At 46.2% G+C, this 21,489-nt stretch overlaps 1 protein-coding gene across 1 annotated transcript; it reads left to right on the forward strand.

Annotated features, from left to right (window-relative positions):
- Positions 1-10,124: 10,124 nt before the first annotated feature.
- Psmd7 (proteasome 26S subunit, non-ATPase 7) lies at positions 10,125-18,438 on the forward strand. The gene is made up of 7 exons (XM_021169878.3): positions 10,125-10,301; positions 12,026-12,117; positions 12,933-13,025; positions 13,595-13,692; positions 14,319-14,399; positions 16,319-16,410; positions 17,495-18,438. The coding sequence occupies exons 1-7, from the start codon at positions 10,228-10,230 to the stop codon at positions 17,928-17,930; spliced, it is 966 nt and encodes a 321-aa protein (XP_021025537.1). The 5' UTR covers positions 10,125-10,227; the 3' UTR covers positions 17,931-18,438.
- The last annotated feature ends 3,051 nt before the right edge of the window (positions 18,439-21,489 follow it).

Raw genomic sequence — 21,489 nt, forward strand, 5'->3', positions numbered from 1 at the left:
AGGCAAAAACAATATCAGAGTGGTAACAAAAATAAATAAATAAAAGTGGGCTCAAGGCACTTGAACATAGACCTGGTTAATTTACAGACCCAGAAGTGATCTCAGCCGCAGAGCGCTCGCCCAGCATGGACAAAGCCCAAACCATAAAAGGCACTTCTCGTTTGTTTATTTCGGGTTAACTTAAGGAGTTGCTTTTATTAAAGTTGGCACCATGTTTAACCAAAGGAAGAGATAAATTCAAAGTAAAGCTCTAGCGAGGTCCCGGCTGAAGCAGCTCCCGAAGCCGCCTGTGAGCCCCTGGGCTCTCTTTTCCTAATCTCTGTCGAAGGTACTTCATTCGCAAACTTAGTACATCGTTTGAATCGCAGCAGCTTCCAACACCGATCTTGAAAGAAAATGAGCTTTTCAGCTGGGCAGTTAGCGACGGTCTGTGCACCAAGGGCTCTCTCTGGGCTCCATCCAAGAGAGGTGAGCCGTGCTTCGCCCCAAGAACCTCGCAGGCCATCGCAGCACAATGCGAAATGATTTTCTAACTCATGCAAAGGTTCCTGCGGAGAGTTCTATTTCCTGGATATGAACAGAAATTGCTGTAATTTTGTTCAGTTCTTCTTTTTTTTTTTTTAATTTGCAGTTAAATGAAATTTGACAACAACAAGAAGAATAGTAGCCGCAGCCACGTCAGGATCCAAGGCCAACACACTGGGACATCACCTGTACAGAACCAAAACAAACAAGCAAACAAAAACAAAAAACAGAGAAACCTCTTTTTGAAAAAATCAAATTTTTCTGCAACAAGATCAAAATGGTCACAGGTGCAATCTTAGTGAAAAGATTCTTTAAAAAAAAAAACTATTTTCAAAGTAAAAATATATCAGGCAAAAGATAAAGCAATATCTGATAAAGGCAAAGGTATGTGTCACCGCTTTTTCTTCTGGGCTACCTAAAATATAAATATCAGGTAATAAAAATATAAAATTCGTGTTCCCTGTCATAAGATAGAAGGATAATAACTTATCTCCACTCTAACTATGGCTGTGTCTGCCAACATCTGCCAGGCTCCTAGCATACTCCTATAAAACTGTGCTAAGTTCTCTATATTATCATGCCAGAGACCGGGTGCTGCTACCTGAACCCGTCCCCGCTCCTGAAAACCATACCCTTGCAGCACAGTTGTTAAAGAGTGCTCATCCAGCATGACCAAGGACATAGGTTCAAGCCCCTAGCACCACCTACACCAGGCACAGCCATTTTGCCTGCAGTCCCAGCACCTGGGAAGCAGAGGCAGGAATATGAGTTTGAGGTCACCCTCAGCTACACGGGGAGTTGGACAGCTACATAAAACTCCCAAAAATAAATAAATAAGGGCCAGAGAAGTAGGTGAGTACTTACAAGCAGTGGATGCACAGTCATGAGGACCAGAGTTCAAATCCCAGCCCACCCACAAAAACCCAGGCATCCTGGAAAGGTTGTGGGAGACCATAATAACCTGTTTGACTTTTTGATGGCATTTACCCCTATCTCCCCTCACTGAGGTCTCTGTACCGTTATACCATGAAGATCAGAGGAGGCTGGGGAGCCCACTCTTACCCAGCTAATCAAGACTTCTAGAGACAGAGATCTCTGTATCACAAGGAGCACATAAACAGCTTTAGTGACAGAGAACATGGGGAGAGAGAGAATCACTGGATGGGATATCCTAACCCCAAATAAAATCCCACACTTCCTTATTGCTAATGGTCTCCTCCACCAGAGACATCTATAAGATTTGTCAACAAACTACACTGAGCCATTTCCCTGTTTTTTCATTCTTTGAGCGATGGAGGAAAATAACCCACAAGCTAGCCAGTATTACTGGGGTGCTCCTGGAACATAGTACTGAAGAAGCTGAGACAAGAGGAGGCCCTCTACAGCTCACTGGTCAACTAGTCTTCCCTGATAGGTGGGCTCCGGGCTCAGTGAGAGACCCCAACTCAAAGGGTAGAGAGAGTGGAGAGATAGCATAGCAGTTAAGAGATATCTGCAACCACTTGGGACACCCTTGGTTAGGGTTTTACTGCTGTGAACAGACACCATGACCAAGGCAACTCTTATAAAGACAACATTTAATTGGGGCTGGCTTACAGATTGAGAGGTTCAGTCCATTGTCATCAAGGCAGGAGCATGGCAGCATCCAGGCAGACATGACACACGAGGAGCTGAGAGTTGTACATCTTCATCTGAAGGCTGCTAGGAGACAACTGGTTCCCATGTGGTTAGGAGGAGGGTCTTATTGCCCACCCCCACAATGACACACTTCCTCAAACAAGGCCACACCTACTCCAACAAGGCCATGCCTCCAACAAGGCCACACCTAATAGGCCACTCACTGGGCCAAGCATATTCAAACCACCACAGGGTGGTTCACAGCTGCCTGCAGCTGGAGTTCTAGGAGATCTAAAGCTTTCTCCTAATCTCTGGGGGCATTACACTCAAGTGCACAAACACTCAGATATACACATAAACACATAATAGTTTTTAAAATGTTTAATAAAATTATTTTAAAATGGGGACTGAGCATGATATGGTACCTGCCTCCCAGTACTCAGGAGGTAGAAGCAGATGGATCTCTGTGAGTTCAAGACCATCCTGGTCTACATATTGAATTCCAGGATAGCCAGGGTAACACAGTGAGACCTGTCTCCAATAAAATAAAATAAGATAAGATGTGGGGTGATGCTGCACAACTTTAATCCCAGTACTCGGGAGGCTGAGGCAGGTGGATCTCTGTGAGTTTAAAGCCAACCGGATCTAAAGAGCTAGTTCCAGGATAGCCAGGGCTACACAGAAAAAAACTAAATAAAATAAAATAAATAATAATAATAATAATAGAATCCAAATAAGATGGAGAGCAATAGATGAATGACTTGAGCTCTGTCCTCCACACAAATGCACATAACATGAATGTTTACCCATGCACACACATACTTGTATAGAAAGAAAGAAAGAGAGAGAGAGAAAGAGAAAGAGAAAGAGAGAGAGAAAGAGAAAGAGAGAGAGAAAGAGAGAGAGAAAGAGAAAGAGAGAAAGAGAGAGAGAAAGAGAGAGAGAAAGAGAAAGAGAAAGAGAGAGAGAGAGAGAGAGAGAGAGAGAGAGAGAAAGAGAAAGAGAAAGAGAAAGAGAAAGAGAAAGAGAAAGAGAAAGAGAAAGAGAGAGGGAGGGAGGAAGAAAACTCATCATTATCAGCCAAGGGCAACCACTCCAAGCCATTTGGTTTATTTCCTTTCAGGATTTTCTTCCGAAGTGTGATCTGTTCATATTTCATATTAACATTTGAACATGTATGCAATATTATTTTAAGACAAGAACGTTAATGACGCTGCGAACACAACATTTAATTCTGTATATAAGTGATTGCCTGAATGTAGACATCTCTACCTCATACTACATAAGTGCCCAAAAGGCCAGAGGAGGGTGTCAGATCACCTGGAACTAGAGATGCCATGGCCCTAAGTTGTCAAGTAGATGCTATGAATGGAAGCCAGGTCCTCTGCAAGAGCAAGTGCTGAACTGGCTCTCTGGACCCTAGCAGGGCAGTTCTTAAAACTACAGGAGGGTCCTACAAACCGAGAGCCCCGGGGCCTAGGCTAGAAATGATAAAAAGCAGAAAACAAAATGTCAGAGCTGTGTGTGGTGGTCCAGGGCTTTAATCACAATGCGTGAGAGGGGGGTAAGTAGGAAGGTCAGAGTTCAAGGTCATCAAAGTCACCAAGCCTCAAGGGACTTGAGGTCAATCTGGACTCCATGATATCCTGTCTCAAAACAACAAAACAAAACATAGAAAACTCTCCCTCCAGACAATGTTCTAGCTTGCAGAGCTCTCGCCATTACTCACGGAACAGTTTCTGGTTTTGTATCTGAGGCTAAACATTTTTCTGCCTCACTTTGTCCTGGCCTGCACCCTCCTCACAGAGGGATGCCACCCACAAACAGGAGTTAAATGGTTTGCATGAGAAAAGCGAGAGGCGGGAAGCCCATTAACAGTCTTCCAAAGATGACCTCCATTACAGCAGATAGACAGGCCCATTACGGCATTAGCACAGCCCGCTGCACACAGACACAGCTATGCCCAGAAGTGCTTTGTGTCGCTACAGACTACCAAGGTGTTACTTTTTATTTCTTGGTATTTTTCTTGTATGCCGATAAGTTTGATTGCTAGAAGATAAGAATGTTTTCTTACTTGCATTATAAGGTAATAGAAAATCTAAAAGATTAGTCCTAAGAAAAATGTTCATTTAAAAAAAAAACACACAGCTAACAGATACTTTGAGGAGCTATTTTGTATATACATGTAACTGGTTTGTACATCCGTGTACCTGGTGCTTCATTAGCCATTAGACTTCTTTCTGGGTCATGGTTACTATTGTCAATGTGACAAGATCTGGAGTAAGCTAGGAGACAAATCTCTGGGCGTGTATGTAAGAGGTTATCTAGGTGAGGTTAACTGAGCTGGGAAGATTCACCCTAACTGTGGGCAGCATGATTTCCTCATTCTCCCTCTCCTTCTCTCCCTCCCTCTCCCTCTCTCCCTTCCCCTCTCCTCCTCCCCTTCCTCTCCTTCTCCCTCCTCCTCCCCTTCCTCTCCCTCCTCCTCCTCTTCCCCTTCCTCCCTCTCCCCCTCCCTCTCCTCCTCCTCCCTCTTCTTCTTCTTCTTCTTCTTCTTCTTCTTCTTCTTCTTCTTCTTCTTCTTCTTCTTTCTCTCTCTCTCTCTCTCTCTCTCTCTCTCTCTCTCTCTCTCTCTCTCTCTCTCTCTCTCTCTCTCTCTCTCTCTCTCTCCCTCCCCTTCCTGACTTCATGAAGACTTACAAACAGCTGCCTCAAGTCCCTGCTGCCACGCCTGAGCTTCCAGGATGAACTTTGAACCCAACTAACCCCTTCTGTCTAGATTGTGTCACACTGAGAATTAAAGCTGTCATTCCTTTCTCTTCTTTATGTATTTATGTAATCTGTGTGGATGTTTGTTTGCCTATATGTCCCTGTCTGGTACTCAGTGAGGCCAAAAGAGAGCACTAAATTCCCTCAGACATGATGGTTATAAACCACCACGTGGGTGCTGGGAATCAAACTCAGGACCTCTGGAAAAGCAGCTAGTACTCTTAACTACTGAGCCATCTCTCTGGCCCTCATAACTTCCTTTTGTTAACTGCTTTTGTCAAGTATTTTGTCACAGCAATGGCTAAATAATAGCCTGTGATTTTTCCCTTGTTTCTCCAGCCTCCGATACTTCTGGGACTCCAAATGTGTTGCACATGCGCAAGCTTGGGAAGTTCTACGTGGTGTTCCTTGGCATCATTTTTACCTGCTCAGGGCTCCCAGCTATTGCGTGTCTCTACATCCCACAGACCTGCTGGCATTGCCAGACACCAGCCGTTCTTACAGATACCAGTCTCCTGCTGCAACCAAGGCTGCAGTACTGGCACCTCAAGCAGCCAAACTTCTTAAGTGAGGAAAGGTTTGTCTTCATTTCTGGGCTATGTGCAGTTAGAGAAATATTGGGAGCAGTGCCCATACCTGGGTCTGGTTATCTCTCAGCATGTTCCCGAAAGAGTTCTACTTTCCCTTCACAGCTTAGCAACCTAACGGCTCTGAGTTCAGACCTAAGGTCACGAGGGGTTGAGCTTAAAAGTCACATCTGGGTACAAATTCCCACTGTCTCAATGATGGCTGTTTGTCTCTCCCAAAATCTGAGGCTGTATAACTGGATCAAACCCATCTACCTCTTTAGGGTAGGTCCATCCTGGGTCTTGGGCAAATGTAGTTCTGAAGAGCCTAAATTACCAGGTGTTCCGAAGGATGGGCATCTCTGAAACCCAGCAATGGACACAGACTTGGGCTAGAGGTAAATCTCTTGTTGCTGTTGCTGTTGCCATATCCTTTTTCTCCTGCTCCTGCTCCTCCTCCTCCTCCTCCTCTTCTTCCTCTTCCTCACCCTCCTGCATCTCCTTCCTCTCCTCCTTCTTCTAAATTCAATAAGATGAAAACTTGACGCCCCCCAAACTCAAAGTATTGCTAGAATAGTTATAAGACCATTATTCCTCTGAGAACTCTTTCAAGATCCTGGGTCCAGGAGACTAACTCCCTAAACTAAAGACAGAAATGATCAAAGAAGAGAAAACCAGATTATCCTCAAAATCTCATCAGGTCCCCCAAAAGTTAAGTCCAGAATCTGCTGAACAAAAGACAGCAGGTTTCCTATAGCTGCCATCTCTTCTGCATTACTGAGAGGGAATTCAGCCCCTGGCAGTGGCTCCAATGTCAGGGATTATCTCAAAAGCCATTTCCATATTTTAAAAACCAGGGGACAGCATGAAAAAAAAAAGCCTTCCTTATTATTTCAAGTGGTCTTCTTTATATTCATTCTATGTATTCATCAAAAAGATGTTTCCTTTGGACTCCCATCTTAAGCTTTATTTGACACATAAGGAAAATTAAATCAGCCTTTGATCACTTGATAGTCACCAAATCTCTCGGGACAAAATTAGAGGGGGAATCTGCCCAAACTCTGTCTATACTAAACACATCTCTCCTGTGCTGAATACCTCCATGTAAGACATGAAATAAAGAAGTCTACTCCAAATCAGTCACTACACACCAGCAGGCATGCTTTAACATGTTGTATAATGAAGGATGACAACATACATTTTCATGCTGAGTGTGGTGGTGGTCCACATCTTCAATCCCAGGGCTCAGGAGGCAGAGGCAAGTGGACATCTGTGGGGGTTGAGGTCATTTTGATTTACATAGCAAGCTCCAGGACAGCCAGGGCTACACAGTGAAAAACTATCGTTAGGGTTGTTTTTCCTTTGTAAAAAAATTTCTGTGTGAATGTGTGTGTGGTGTACATATGAGTGCATGTTTGTGTGTGTGCACGTGTCTGTGTCCATAAGCATACAGGTATACACACATGTGTGTGAATGTATGGGGACCAGAGGTCTATGCTAAGTGTCTTTCTCCACCTTATTTTTGAGACTGACTTTATCACTGAGACAGAGGTTTACTGGTTGGCTAGGCTAAATGGTCAGCAAACTCCAGGGATCTGCCTGTGAGGTTAAAGACAAGCTGTGCTTGAACCCCAGTCTCAGGCTCTCAGGTTTACAAGGCAGGAACTTTCCAGACTGAGCCATCTCCCCAGGGCCACATTTCCTTAACCCAAAAGTTCTGTTATCTTAGGAAATAGTAGAAGTCATTTGATTTGTGTCAAATACAAATACTAAAGGGAGGGGCAACACTGGGAGGTGGTGGCACACACCTTTAATCCCAGCACTTGGGAGGCAGAGGCAGGCGGACTTCTGAGTTTGAGGCCAGCCTGGTCTACAAAGTGAGTTCCAAGACAGCCAAGGCTACACAGAGAAACTCTGTCTCGAAAAAAAAAAGGATGGGGCGCAGCAACTTGGGTCAGCGGGTAAAGGTGCCTACCACCAAGCTTGATGGCCCGGTTCTGATATCCAGGAACCACATGGTGGAAGGACAGAACAAACTCCTGAAACAGGAGGTTTGAGATTTACCCACACACAAACACACCACACACATACCACAAACACACCACATACACACACACACACACACACACACACACACACACAGAGCGGTAATAATGAAAACAGCTTGCCTGTGTCCCTTAACACAGAACTGAACTGTTTCCCTTTAGAAATGAAGCGTCTATTTTTGAGCCTGAGGAGATTGTTCTGTAGGTAAAGCCTAAATATCTGATTCTAATCCTTCAAATCCATGTTGAAGGAAGCAGAGAACAGACATCTCACAGTTGTCACCTGATCTCCCTCTCTGCATGTCCACATGCATACATCACACACATGCAGTAATGATGATGAAAAACAGCATCATTGGTCTCTGGGGGAAAGAGGGAAGAGGTTTCAAGACAGGGTTTCTCTGTGTAGCCCTGGCTGTCCTGGAACTCCCTCTGTAGACCAGGCTGGCCTCAAACTCAGAGACCTGCCTGCCTCTGCCTCCTGAGTGGTAGGAGGTGTATGCCACCACTGCCCAGCTTAACAAAATCTTTCTTATGTGTTCTATATACGTGAGCACACTGTCACTATCTTCAGACACACCAGAAGAGGGCATCAGATCCCATTACAGATGATTGTGAGCCCCCATGTGGTCGCTGAGAACTGAACTCAAGACCTCTGGAAGAACAGTCAGTGCTCTTAGCCACTGAGCCATCTCTCCAGCCCCAACAAAATCTTTAAAATGTGACAAAGAATGAACCTGAGTGAATTTTAATGTACTTTGTCTCCAATAAACAAGCTGAGGTCTATCTCCCATTGTTTTCCATTGTAGCCTTCCCTCTTCTTGTTCCTAGTTAACACCAAAATATACTTTCTTCTCCTTAACCCTTAAGTTTAAATGTATAAAACGGGTACGGATGGCTTTCTTCGAGCGCTGGTTATATAACTAGTAACATAAAGACAGGGAGAAACTGATGAACTGGCCTGACTCCATCTTAGGCTTAAAAACCATCTTATAATAAAGACAAACTAGGCTCATTTCTGTTTATGATTTGTAACCTTAATTACAAGTGGCTCTGTACTTCCTGTTCCAGAAAACTGTGCCTTTGTTTCCAACCATCTTGCAACCCCAGCTTTGTTTCAAAAGGCTGTATGACTACCTTGGTTCTCACTCGCTACCTTGTTAGGTCGTTGTTATGACTGCCTTGTTAAGACCACCTTGCAATCATGTCTGTGTTTCAGAGGGTCTTTGCGACTGATGTCTTATGTTCATGTTCTGCTCCTATAACCCTGCCTGCCTATTTTGAGCACCAAATCCCCTATTTGAAAATCCCCTACCTCTGAGCTATAAAAACCTTGTCTTTCTCATGCCCAATGCTGATTTCTTGAACCACCCCCTGCACCCACCCCACCCACCCCCGTTTTTAGGAAGAGATAGCCCACGTACACAAATAAAAAATGCTTGTTTTAATGCTATGATATGCTTACAGATGGGAGACTGGCACGGCTTGTCCTCTAAGAGACCCTACCAGCAGCTGATTGAGACAGACCCAGATACTTACACCCAAGCATTGAACTGAAATTGGGGACCGCTATAAAAATTAAATTAAATTAAATAAATAAAAATGCTTGCAGTAGAAAAATAAGAAAAAAAGTAGAAAAAGAAGAAAAAAAGAAGAAAAATAAATAAATAAATAAATAAAAATGCTTCCTTTAATTAATTAATTTAACCATGGTGTTTTGGGTTGGTGGCCTTTCTCCCCAAATCTTTGGGATTAACAAAACCTGAATGTTGTTGCACTCATTATGTCACAGTGAGTATTAAGGAAAATTCCCAGAAATAAAAACTAAAGATAAAGTATCCAGTCATACACCCAAAGTGTGCCCTTTGTGTTAGAGATCGAGAGCATCTCTAAACCACGTGTGGTCGCATATGCTGTCACCCTTGTACTTAGGAGGAGGTAGAGACAGGGGACCACCCTGGACTATACCAACAATTTCCATGCTAGTCAATGCCATAGAAGGCCCAACTTCAAAAGCAATGAAATAAAACATTAAAAATAAATAAATAAAAAACAGGCGTGATGGCACATGACTTTAACTCCAGCACTCAGGGAACAGAGGCAGGTAGGGGCCAATCTGGTCTACAACGTGAGTTCCAGGACAGCCAGGGCTGTTACATAAAGAAACATTGTCTCAAAAAAAAAAAAAAAAAAGCAAAACAAAGAAAACCAAAAACAAACAAACAAACAAACAAATGAAACTCCTCTTGGAAATTTTGAAACAGTGCTGACTTAAAGTGTTAAGTGAAAGTTAAATATATGTTGTTAATTATTTGATTAGTAGAAGTATACACTGTTACTACTTATGTTTATCTGCCTTTTTCTACAACCTTCCAAGGAGGAGAAATGGTGAGCTGGGAAACAACTAAGGAAAAACAAAATCAAAAACAAGAACAAAAACCTAGGGGAAAGCCCAATGCCAAGCCAAGCTTCATCAATAACCTAAGTCCCACAGAAGGCAAGGCGGCTCTTTCCCTTTCTCAAGATGGCTCCCCTGGCGACAGGGAGGGAACGAGCGCGAAGCGCTCTGGGAGCGGAAGTCGACTGTGCAGCGGCGGTCAAACCGGAAGGGGAGGTGCTGGGGCCTGGAGGAGCGGCCTGTGTCGCTGCGGTTGCTGGTGTTTGCGGGTTGCAGGGAGCCAGGCCGGCGGTCGGGCTGTGTCGCGATGCCGGAGCTGGCGGTGCAGAAGGTGGTGGTTCACCCCCTGGTGCTGCTCAGTGTGGTGGATCATTTCAACCGGTGAGCGGGTGGCGCGTGGCGGCCACACGGCGCAGGGCTGCTGAGTCACGGGCGCGCCGGGCACAAATGCGGCGGCTGGGGACATGGGTTGGGACTGGCGACCCCAGCGGCTCCACACCGCGGTGCTCGGTACCCATTGACAGCCTCGCACCCGCGCCGAGGCCGCCACTCCTGAACCTGGCCCGTCTGGTGAGGGCCCGGAACCGGGACGATGCTACCCGCCGAGGCCGCGCCTTTTCCCATAACGTCTGGGCGCCGTTTAAGACCGAGCTTCAGTCTCGTGTGCTCGTGCCTGTAAAAGCTGTCACCGAAACCCCGGTCTCGGAGTCCCCGATGAACGATTTTCTGGATGAGGCAGGGATCATAACCAAGTTTCGATTTGGGATTCTGGTCGAATGGCACCTTTAAAATGGGGATGAATAAGGTGCCGGCTTTTTTCCTCTAAAAACGAGGCAGGTGCAGATTGGGGCCAGCCTACAGTTCCCTTGGGTAGCTCACTGCCACCCTTGCCTGCTCCAGCCGTTCATCCGGCCAGACCTGTTGCACGTGTTCGGAAGTTTTACAAGATGGTGTGAGGAGTTAACAAATATGAAGGTCCAGTAGGGAGTCTGCTGCTTGCAGTCAAGTCGGCGCTAGTGCCTGGTCCGAAGCTGGCTTTGTGCAGCTAACTCAACCAGAGCCAAAAAAAAAATCTCAAGACGGAGGCTTTTGATTCTGAATTCAGTTGTATTGCTCGGAATGCCTGGGTCTTAACCAGGCTCGGTGGGCTTTTCTACAATAGATAGAGCTTTACTCCCGTGGGATCCTAGGGGTCCTGATGGGGTGAGCACTGTTTTAAGTTTTATTTTAACAATTGGTAAGAATCAAGGAAGGGGGGCAGACACTTGGTAGTTGTATCAAGGAAAAGATGGAGGGACTTTAAAGACTCGTGGATGAAGTTTCCTTTGGCATGTGGAAACTCGTTGTTTGAAGTATTTTTAGTGGGTTAAAGAAAGGAGAAAGAAAAAAAAAAACATAACCACCAGTAATACAGAAACTCTTATTTCATTATGCCTGTACCATAAATTTAGGGTACAGGCTCCATGTTAGACAAGACACTACAGTTAAACTAACACGGATCTTGGGACTGTTAAACAGGTGTCATGTTACTTCCACTGTGGCTTGTGTGTTTCCTTAGCATAGAATTAAGTTGTTTCCAAATACGCAACTTGTTAGTGGCTAAAGAAAACAATTCTTGCTGGGCGTGGTGGCGCACGCCTTTAGTCCCAGCACTCATGAGGCAGAGGCAGGCCGATTTCTGAGTTCGAGGCCAGCCTGGTCTACAAAGTGAGTCCCAGGACGGCCAGGTTTCACACAGAGAAACCCTGTCTCGAAAAATAAACAAACAAAAAAACTGGTGCTTCTCTTAGGTCTTCATCCCTGGAGAGATTTCAGTGTAGAGAGGAGGGGAAAGAGTTTAAAGGATAAAGGAAAGCTGAGAAGGAAAAACAAGCATGACTTTTTCTCCAAGGGAGTATCTGCAATCTTTAGAAAGTATCCTTCCAATGCAGTTGGGATGTGTTTCCTTATCTTTCCTATGGGAACTAACCGGTTACATTTGTTTATGGACCTTAGTTCTGACATAAACTAAATTGTATCTTTGTTGTTGATACTTGCTACTCAGTCGCAAGTAATAGCTTTTTCGATGAGTGTCTGTGACTTGACCACCTGTTTTTCTCATTCAGAATTGGCAAGGTTGGAAACCAGAAGCGGGTAGTTGGTGTGCTTTTGGGATCATGGCAAAAGAAAGTACTTGATGTGTCCAACAGTTTTGCAGGTAAAGGATAAGCTTTTGATTTTGCTGAGCATGGTTAGAATGTCTGTTTACTCACAAAAAAGAAAAAAAAAAGTGAGCAGGGTGGTGGTGGTGGTGCACGCCTTTAATCCCAGCACTTGGGAGGCAGAGGCAGGCGGATTTCTGAGTTCGAGGCTGGCCTGGTCTACAAAGTGAGTTCCAGGACAGCCAGGGCTACACAGAGAAACCCTGTCTCAACACCCCCCCCCCAAAAAAAAAAAAGAACTTTTTTACTACAGCCTGAAGCTCCTATTTCAGAATTGCTGATACGTAGGAAAGGGAGCCCGATGGCTCCACACAGTCCACTTGCAGTCTCTGTTGTAGCTTCTCAGCTCAGCTGTTGGAGTGCAAGGGCTGCTACAGACTGTGTCACGGTAGCCTGGCTGCATTTCGGAACAAGCCATCAGGTAGCTTGTCAGCTCCAGCACTAAACATTTGAACCCTGGCTTTGGTGGAGCAAGGAGAGAGAGATGGGGACTGTTCCCCTTACACTCTAACAAATCTGTACCGGAGCATTACGCTCAGGCTCTGTGTGTTATTGCCAGCAGGATCTGTGGTCTTTAAATAAAGAGACCATGCAGGGATTGGGCCTTCAGCAGGTCAGAGAGTGTGTGTCCTTTTTAAGGGCTACCTCTGTCTTTAGTGATTTAAGAGCAGCTGGGAGTGTGGAGGTTTTGAATGAAGGCGGAGCACTGCACAGTTCCCGTGGTGAGGCGGCTGCTGCTGAGGTTGCACTGTGGCTGAACTTGTAGCTCTAGGCACCATCTCTCATTCTCTCTTTCCCTTTCTCTCTTTAGTACCTTTTGATGAAGATGACAAAGATGATTCTGTCTGGTTTTTAGACCATGATTATTTGGAAAACATGTATGGGATGTTCAAGAAGGTCAATGGTAAGTCTCAGTTTGTGTGTGTAAACCTGGTCTTTTTGTATATTGTCAGTGATTGATTCACTTAGCTGGACCAAGTAGAAATAGACTAGTGGTAATAAAGAACTGAGGTAGAATAAATAAACTACAGTCAGAGTCTAAGGCTGTGTCGACCACCCAGGCTGGAGGCTGGGCTGGCCCTCACAACTGCCTGCCCTAGAGCCTTAGTTGTAGTAAAGTGTGTTGATATTATTTGAGTGCAGCTATCGAGTCTCTGGGTCCACTCACCCACCCCACACCACACAGCTGCTCTCTCTGGGGTGGGGACTTGAATTTATTCATTCTTGCTCTGGAACTGATCTGTCACTTCACGTGTGACTGGGCCCTAGACAGATGCCTCTGGGCTGCACAGTGCTTACCCTCTTAGAATTTCGTTTTGGAGTTTTAAGTTTCACAAATGTGTCAAGGTTTATTTTTGTCTCTAATTCTCAGAGGTAGAAAGCCTAAGTAAGTGCTGGTGTTCTTATTGTTTGTTTGTCAGCTGCACAAATCTTGATGAAATCGTTAAAACTTACTAAGGTTTTGCTTCCCAGCCAGAGAAAGGATAGTTGGGTGGTACCACACAGGCCCCAAACTACACAAGAATGATATCGCCATCAATGAACTCATGAAGAGATACTGTCCCAACTCAGTAAGTTGTCACAGCACTGTGACGCCCTCTGCTCCCTACTCAAGGAACAGCCGCCTCAGAAGACCTGGGTAGCAACGTTGTGTTGCTTTTCCAAAGCCTTCGGCAGTAATGTGTTGTTCTATGTTATCATTTGTTGTGACCTAGTGAATTTAACAGCACCTGCTTGTGCCCTGTACATAACAACTTAATCCTCTCAGAAACTGGATGTTATCTTTGTAAATGAGGGAACTAAAGTGAAGAATGGCTCGTGGGCCAGCAGGGTGGCCGTGTGAGTGAGGAAAGGCCCTGTTTCCAAACCCACACTGGAGAGAACCAACTCCCACAATTCTGTATGCGCTCTCTCTCTCTCTCTCTCTCTCTCTCTCTCTCTCTCTCTCTCTCTCTCTCTAGCAAAATGCAATATTTAAGTGTAAATAGTTTGAAAAAGGATCTGGGAGGGAGGGAGGCAGAGGTTGATTTGGGCAGAGCTGAAATAACTGGATCATGTGAAATATAAACTTATTTTTTGCTAAACATCTGGCTTGTTTCTAATTGAATGAAGAAAATGGTCTAAGTAGTCAGAAGAAGGCTTAAAAGTTGTACCTTGTGTCAAAAGGAAGCTGCGTGCTAAGCTGTTTTTCTTCCAGGTATTGGTCATTATCGATGTGAAGCCAAAGGACCTGGGACTTCCCACCGAAGCCTACATCTCAGTGGAGGAAGTTCATGACGTAAGTCCCCTGCTTTGGGCTGGAGGTGGGTTAGCAAGTTCTTGGGTGAGTTTGGGGGTTTTTTGGTTTGGTTTGGTTTGGTTTTCCATGTTCAATTTAACAAACCTTTCACTCTCTATAACAAAGAGAAGGTTGAGTCCTGCTATCAGACCGGCCTTGAGTTTTTTAAACATCTAATTTTAGAAATAGAAAATGACAGAGAAACCTACGATCATTTTTCACTAAAGAAACTGAAGTCTTAGCCAGGCGTGGTGGTGCACGCCAGCACCCGGGAGGCAGAGGCAGGCAGGCGGATTTCTGAGTTCGAGGCCAGCCTGGTCTACAAACTGAGTTCCAGGACAGCCAGGGCAACCCTGTCTCGAAAAAACAAAAGAGAGAGAGAGAGAGTGTGTGTGTGTGTGTGTGTGTGTGTGTGTGTGTGTGTGTGAGTGTGAAGCCTTGAGTAGTGAGGTGGAGCCCAGAGTCATCGTTGAGACCAAGCAGTTGAGTGGTTACACACAGACTTTCACAAGGGAAAGGCCAGGCCTGCTGCAGTGTGCAGTGTCCTCCTGAGATGCAGTCCCTTCAGACAGGCTCTGGGCTTTCAAACATAGCAAGACAGAGCTGTCAAGCACCAGGTGGCAAAACCTGTGGTCTTTGCAGCTGGGGTTGTGTTGAGTAGAGCACTGAGCAGGAGGTGGCCTTTCTTTCTCTATCCTCAGACGAGCTGGGTGGGGGCTCTAAGAACCTGATGTGACAGGGTTGGGAGGACGGGCACAGAGTATTTATCAGTGTGTCCAAGGAGCCTGGTCTTCAGAGTCAAGAGGGATTAAGAATGTAATAATTTTTTTTTTTTTTGGTTTTTCGAGACAGGGTTTTTCTGTGTAGCCCTGGCTGTCCTGGAACTCACTCTGTAGACCAGGCTGGCCTCGAACTCATAAATCCGCCTGCCTCTGCCTCCCGAGTGCTGGGATTAAAGGCGTGCGCCACCACCGCCCGGCTCAGAGTGTAATATTCCTTTCTATGGTTTTTTGAATTTGAAAAGAGATGTTCTAGGATGGTGCCCTCCCTGCCTTACAGTAAGCCTTGTCCTGTTCTTTTGCAGCCCTAAGGAGCTTAGATCCAGATGTTGTTTGGCTGCAGTAAAGCTTTTATCCCTGGTCCTGACCAAGTTGTCAGGACGTTCTAGAAGCTCAGCAGGCTCAGGCCATCCTGGTGTCCAAAGACTAGAGTGACTTGAGGGAATCCTCACAGCATCCTGAGTAACATGAGGACCAGCCACACCTCCAGCAGGCCCAGTGTGCAGTGTGACTTGAGAGGCTTGCCCAAGGCACTGCGGCTCACTTAGCACAAACTGGTGGATCCCTGCAGTCTGTAGAGCCCTCGAATAAGGACATGGCCTGTGCTGGCAACAGGGCTAACAGTGTCGTCTCTGGTTCCACCATTGAGTCACCAGATGTCAAGTGACCCAGCCCCTCAGTGGACGCTTTAATTCAAACCACTAGTTACTCCCTTTCTCATGTTGGGGCTCCTGGGTCATGTGATCAGGGGACAGAGTTACCTTAGGTGTGTTGGCATGAGTGGCCTCAGGTGTGGGTGATCTGTATTTTCCACTCTAGAGATAACCAAACTCTTAATCTGCGCCTTCCCAGCCGCGCCCGCCCCGCCCCGCCCCACCAGTGTGGATTTGAGGGAATGCCACAGTTTCCCTTGACAAGAAAACTTTGTTCAGAGAACAGCATAGTGGCAGCACCGTGCAAACAGGCTAGCAGCAGTGTCCGCAGACCTGACTTAGCCTTGAAGGCTTCCACCATTGCTGTGGAAGTCTTTGTCGTATAGCCATGAAATGGTCTAACTGCCAAGGATTCAGGTATGAGAAGAGAGACGTTGCCAGTCGGCTTGTCGAAAATAAGTAACAACAGTTAAGCCTCTTCTCACAGGATGGGACACCAACATCAAAAACTTTTGAGCATGTGACTAGCGAGATTGGAGCTGAGGAGGCGGAGGAAGTCGGAGTGGAGCACTTACTAAGGTGAGTCTGCGGAGCCCAGCGGTGATGAACATTAAGGACCCGGGTTCAGTTTGCAGCTCACAGCCACCGTGACTCCAGTTCCAAGGCATCTCATGCCCTCTGCTAAGCTCCATGGGCTGGGGACATCCCGCTGTCCCTGTGGAGAAGCTGTCAGGCTGGGAGCTCCATGGGCTGGGGACATCCTGCTGTCCCTGTGGAGAAGCTGTCAGGCTGGGCGTGGGGGTGCACACTTAGAATCCTAGTGCTTAGGAGGCAGAAGCTGGTGGGTCTCGGAATTTGAAGCCAGCATTTTGGGGGGTGGGGGTTGGGGAGCAGTTGGGACATTACCAGAGTCAGCTGTAGCATGTGACCTCGGGTCAGGTGTCATCCTGTCATGTGCTATGCTTCTTTCTCTTGGTCTAGCCCTTTGGTTTCTTTCTTTCTGGTGTTTAAAATGGCCTCACTGTAGCCCAGGTTAGTCAAATTCACAGTCCTGTTGCCTCATCCTGCGAGATGCTAGGAGTAAAGGCGGGAGCTTAGATGTCTTCCAAACCAGTGTGGTTGAGCACGCTCACCTCTGAAGTGTCTGACTGACAGCATTCCTTGTCCAGAATTCATAGTGCTGACTGACAGAATGCAGGAGTGTAAACGCAGGCCTGTGCTCTCCAGTTAGTAGTGTTTCTGCAGAGGACCTTCATCCTGGGGTAGGATCTGTGTATAAGCCATACTTGAAAGACTTCATTTTCATCTACCACTAATCCTGGTTTTGAAGATGACCACTGACTGATTTAAGTTGCTCAACATTGTAGCAAAGCAGGTGGGAAATGTCATCCTTTATAAACCAGAGAAGCCAAGGTCTCCATAAACAAGGTTACCTGTGAGGGCTGGAGGGATGGCTGGTGTTACTGAGAACCTGAGTTCAGTCCCCTGCAGCCCTGTCAGCTCCAGGGGAATCTGATGTTGTCTTCTGGCCTCACACACATAAGTTGCCAGAGACCCAGATGACCAGAAAGTTGTTGTAGCTCTGAACTGTTGTCCCAGACCATCCTTACATTGTGGGCAATGTGGGCTGATGCCTTTCTGCCTTTCTTATGGGCTGTTGCAGAGACATCAAGGACACTACAGTGGGGACTCTCTCCCAGCGGATCACAAACCAGGTCCATGGCTTGAAGGGACTGAACTGCAAGCTCCTGGATATCAGGAGCTACCTGGAGAAGGTAGCCAGCGGCAAGCTGCCCATCAACCACCAGATCATATACCAGCTGCAGGATGTCTTCAACCTGCTGCCGGACGCCAGCCTGCAGGAGTTCGTCAAGGCCTTCTACCTGAAGACCAATGACCAGATGGTGGTGGTGTACCTGGCCTCGCTGATCCGCTCTGTGGTCGCCTTGCATAACCTCATCAACAACAAGATTGCCAACCGGGATGCCGAGAAGAAGGAGGGACAGGAAAAGGAGGAGAGCAAGAAGGAGAGAAAAGACGACAAAGAGAAGGAGAAGAGCGATGCGGCAAAGAAAGAAGAGAAAAAGGAGAAAAAGTAAATGGTGTAGCTTTTTAATTAGTGAATTAAAATCTTAATAACCGTAACTCCGTGTGCCACTAAGAGGGTCCTTTGTCACATTCAGTGCTTGTGGACAAGCGCTCTGCCCTGGCCACCCTTGCTGTGGCATTGTGGAGAGGAGTGGACAAAAGGACCGATCTCAGCCCTACGCTACAGCTTCAGTTGCATGAGTTGGGGGTGTGGTGGCTCAGGTGTCCGACTTCATGAGGAGAACAACCTAGCCTTGGGCGCTCTTCCTTTTATCCTTGAAAGGGATTTTTTTTTCCTATCTTATTACAAGATCCATGGGATCTGTTGGTGGTAATTTTCATAATTGCTAAATGGAATTCATGGATCCCATACAATGCCACCCAACACTTGATCTCGGACCCTTGTGAACTTTTGAGACCACACCACATTTTGGACCTGTAACTAGCATTCTTAGGGCTTGGGGTCCAAGGCCATGTATTGTTTACCTTCAAAGATACAATTAAATGGCTTGGTTTTTATGTCTGTGTCCTAGTGGTTTGTGTGTTTTTTTTTGTTTTTTTTTGTTTTTTTTTTTTTTTTTTATTACATATTTTCCTCAATTACGGTTTGTGTTATTTTAAGAAGCAAGGGAAATGATCTTCAGTTGTTGCTGCAGGGAGTCCTGAGAACACGGGGCAGCAGGTTAACAGTGTTAGCTAGGAATGGGATGCTGAGAGATGGGCCAGCTCCAGTGACTGAACAGGAATTGAACACAGGCTAGTCACCCAGCTCTCAATTCCCTTTTGAGACAGAGTTTCACTGTGTAGCCCTGGTTATCCTCCCAAGTACTCCACCACCATACCTCAGCTGGTCAGTTCCTTCCTTGAACACCTGCTACATCCTTGAGATCTCAAGTGTACCCTTGGGTTAAAATGTTGACAAATTTTAAAGTGCTATAACAAAAAGTCAACTAAATCTTGGTCAAATGAATGGGATTAAGCCTCAAAGAGATCAGAAGGATAGATGACCCATAGACTACCAAAGTGCACACGTGGGTGTCCACAGAAAAATGTAAAGGGCTGTAGGTAAAGCCTGTGTTAGGGTCACTAACGTTCATTGAGACTCTAAGATAAAAAGAGCAAATGACAGTTTTTATCTGGTCTAGAATCCAGATGCTTGCCACCTCCTAATTGGATAAAAGAACTGAATAATACATAACTTACATTTGAGAGAGGCTCACAAGGGCTCATCCTCGGGTCACCTGGCTGTGGCTGCTGGGTTGTCTTCAGTAGGGCAGCTGCTGGTACACTGCTGTATGTAGCCCTAAGTCAACTCACTGGGTCACACACACCCACAAGGGTTGTGAAAATAGGAAGGGGGAGGGGTAATGGGTGGATACCACCAAAGTGCAGACATATAAAAATGTCAAAATGGAGCCGTTGTACTCTGATACGTGCTAGTAAGAAACTGAAGGTGACATGGACCCCAAATCAGAGTGGAACATTTGGCGTGGGGTTGCCATGTTTAGAACGGGCAGATGGAGAAGAAACTGGACAGTTCACTTTTTCTCCAGGGAATAAACAAAAAATAAACAGTGATGGGGAAAACCAGGATGCCATGGTCCTGAAACTTGGGGCAGGAAGGTAGAGAGTCATCCCTAGAGTGGATCCTTCATAGAGAAGTGACGTTGTCTGAGCTGAGCCCATGCAAAGCAGACTTAACACCACCCCCACCCCTCAGTGTGAGTGAGACAGCACCAGGCTGAAAGCATTCAGCTCGGCCCATCCTGATGAACTGAATACTTATTGAATAAGGGGAGAGCTGTCCTGATGTATTCTGTTTAATAGTTTGACCCACATGTGGGCACTGGGGACTGTTCCCTAGTAGGGTTTTTAACTTCTAAAGAAAAGAGACACTACTGGATCTCGGTGGTGGCTTGCTTGCCTAGCACGGGGGAAACCCTGCATTCATCTCCAGCACAGCATAAAGAAAAGAGACTGGATTCGTCAGGGACAGACGGATCTCTGTGAGTTCAAGGCCAGCCTACACAGCCAGGGCTTTGAAAATGCCAAAAGAGAGTGAGAACACTTGAATCGCTTTCCTCAGGCCAAACTACTGCCATCCTGTAGAAGAGGGTGAGCCTAGAAGGCTCTGATAAAGTCGCCTATACAGGGGACCATGGCTTTGACTGCCAACCCGTGGGCCGGGCATAAAACAAAGCTTTGTTTCTCAAGACTTCTGAGTCAATCCTTGATTGAACAGAGGGATCCTGGGAGAAGTGAGGTCTGCGGTAGGCTCTCTCCCACACAGACACATCGCAGCTTTTCAGCATCACAGCCCAGCCTGGGCGGATTCCCTGGATTCCGTTTGGGAATGTCTGAAACATCCCTGTGATGATGGTGTGCTTGTTAAGTAAAGGGTCTGCTAAGTCAGAGGCATCTAGACAGGAAATATTTAGGCGTGGCCTTGCCGGAGGAACACTGTCGACGAGGACTTTGAGGTCTCAAGAGCCACATGGTGTCCCCAGTCTCAGCTTGTGGTTCAGGATGTGAACCCCCAGCTCTTAGCTTCCATGTCTGTCACCTGCTGACTCTGCCATTATGCACCCTCACCCCCCGAAACCATAAGCCCAGAGGGAAATGTCTAAAACTGCTTCAGTTGGGATGTTTTCTCACAGTAGTAGAAAAGTAACAGACTTTGTTTGGGTTTGGTTTTTGTCGTCGTTTTTTTTTTTTTCAAGACTCAGTTTCTCTGTGTACCCTTGGCTGTCCTGAACTCACTCTGTAGACCAAGCTGGCCTCAAACTCATCGATCCTCCTTCCTCTGCCTCCCAAGTGCTGGGATTAAAGACGTGTGCCAGCACTGCCTGCCAGTAACAGACATTTTTAATGACAAATATCCCTCCAAGGCTCAGATATTTGAACACTCAGTTGTTGGTACTGTTTGGGGAGGGGCCGCAGGCCTTGCTAGAGGAAGTATGTCCCCCAGGGGTGGGTGGATCTGTGAACACATAGCCTTGCTGGACTTCCAGGTCCCCCCATGCTTTGTGCTTGCCGTTGAAGATGTGCTATCTCAGTTCCTTTGCCACCGCCTTGGCCCCCTGCTGTGGTGGCTTCTTATCCCTGCCACCTTGCCCCACTGCCATGAGGGGTTCTTATCCCTCTGGAATCATAAGGCCGATTAAACCCTTCCTTCTGTAAGTTGCTTTGGGTCATGTCTTCTTTTCATAGCAACAGACAGTAACTGATAAATAACAATCCCTGAGTTTATTCTCATTGAAAATTATGGAAGTTGTCAGAACTAGAAAAGGGGCGCAGAGCCAACCAACCATCCTTCTTCATTTCAGCTCAGACTAAAAGACAAAGGCGTTCATTTCCATGGAGGGTTGCCCTGATTTTTCAATGTGCCAAGATGCAAAGTAAACCTTTCAAGGAGAAACTGGAGACTGGATTTTACTCCAGCTCCTAGAAGCCTCTTCAACTGGGTGGGAGATCAACCATAAACAATTATTTCTCTCCAAATAAATGCCACTGACCCTGATGAAAATAAAATCTAGCGACCCATTAACTGACCTAGCAGAATTAGGGCAG

Source organism: Mus caroli, unplaced genomic scaffold (genome assembly GCF_978045245.1).
Source record: "Mus caroli unplaced genomic scaffold, Mus_caroli_1 scaffold_10, whole genome shotgun sequence".
Lineage (NCBI taxonomy): Eukaryota > Metazoa > Chordata > Mammalia > Rodentia > Muridae > Mus > Mus caroli.

Coding starts and splice junctions, on each gene's coding strand:
- Psmd7 (XM_021169878.3), top strand. CDS start 10,228: ATGCCGGAGCTGGCGGTGCAGAAGGTGGTGGTTCACCCCCTGGTGCTG. Junction 12,118..12,932: donor TGTGTCCAACAGTTTTGCAG/GTAAAGGATAAG, acceptor TTCTCTCTTTAG/TACCTTTTGATGAAGATGAC. Junction 13,026..13,594: donor GATGTTCAAGAAGGTCAATG/GTAAGTCTCAGT, acceptor TTTGCTTCCCAG/CCAGAGAAAGGATAGTTGGG.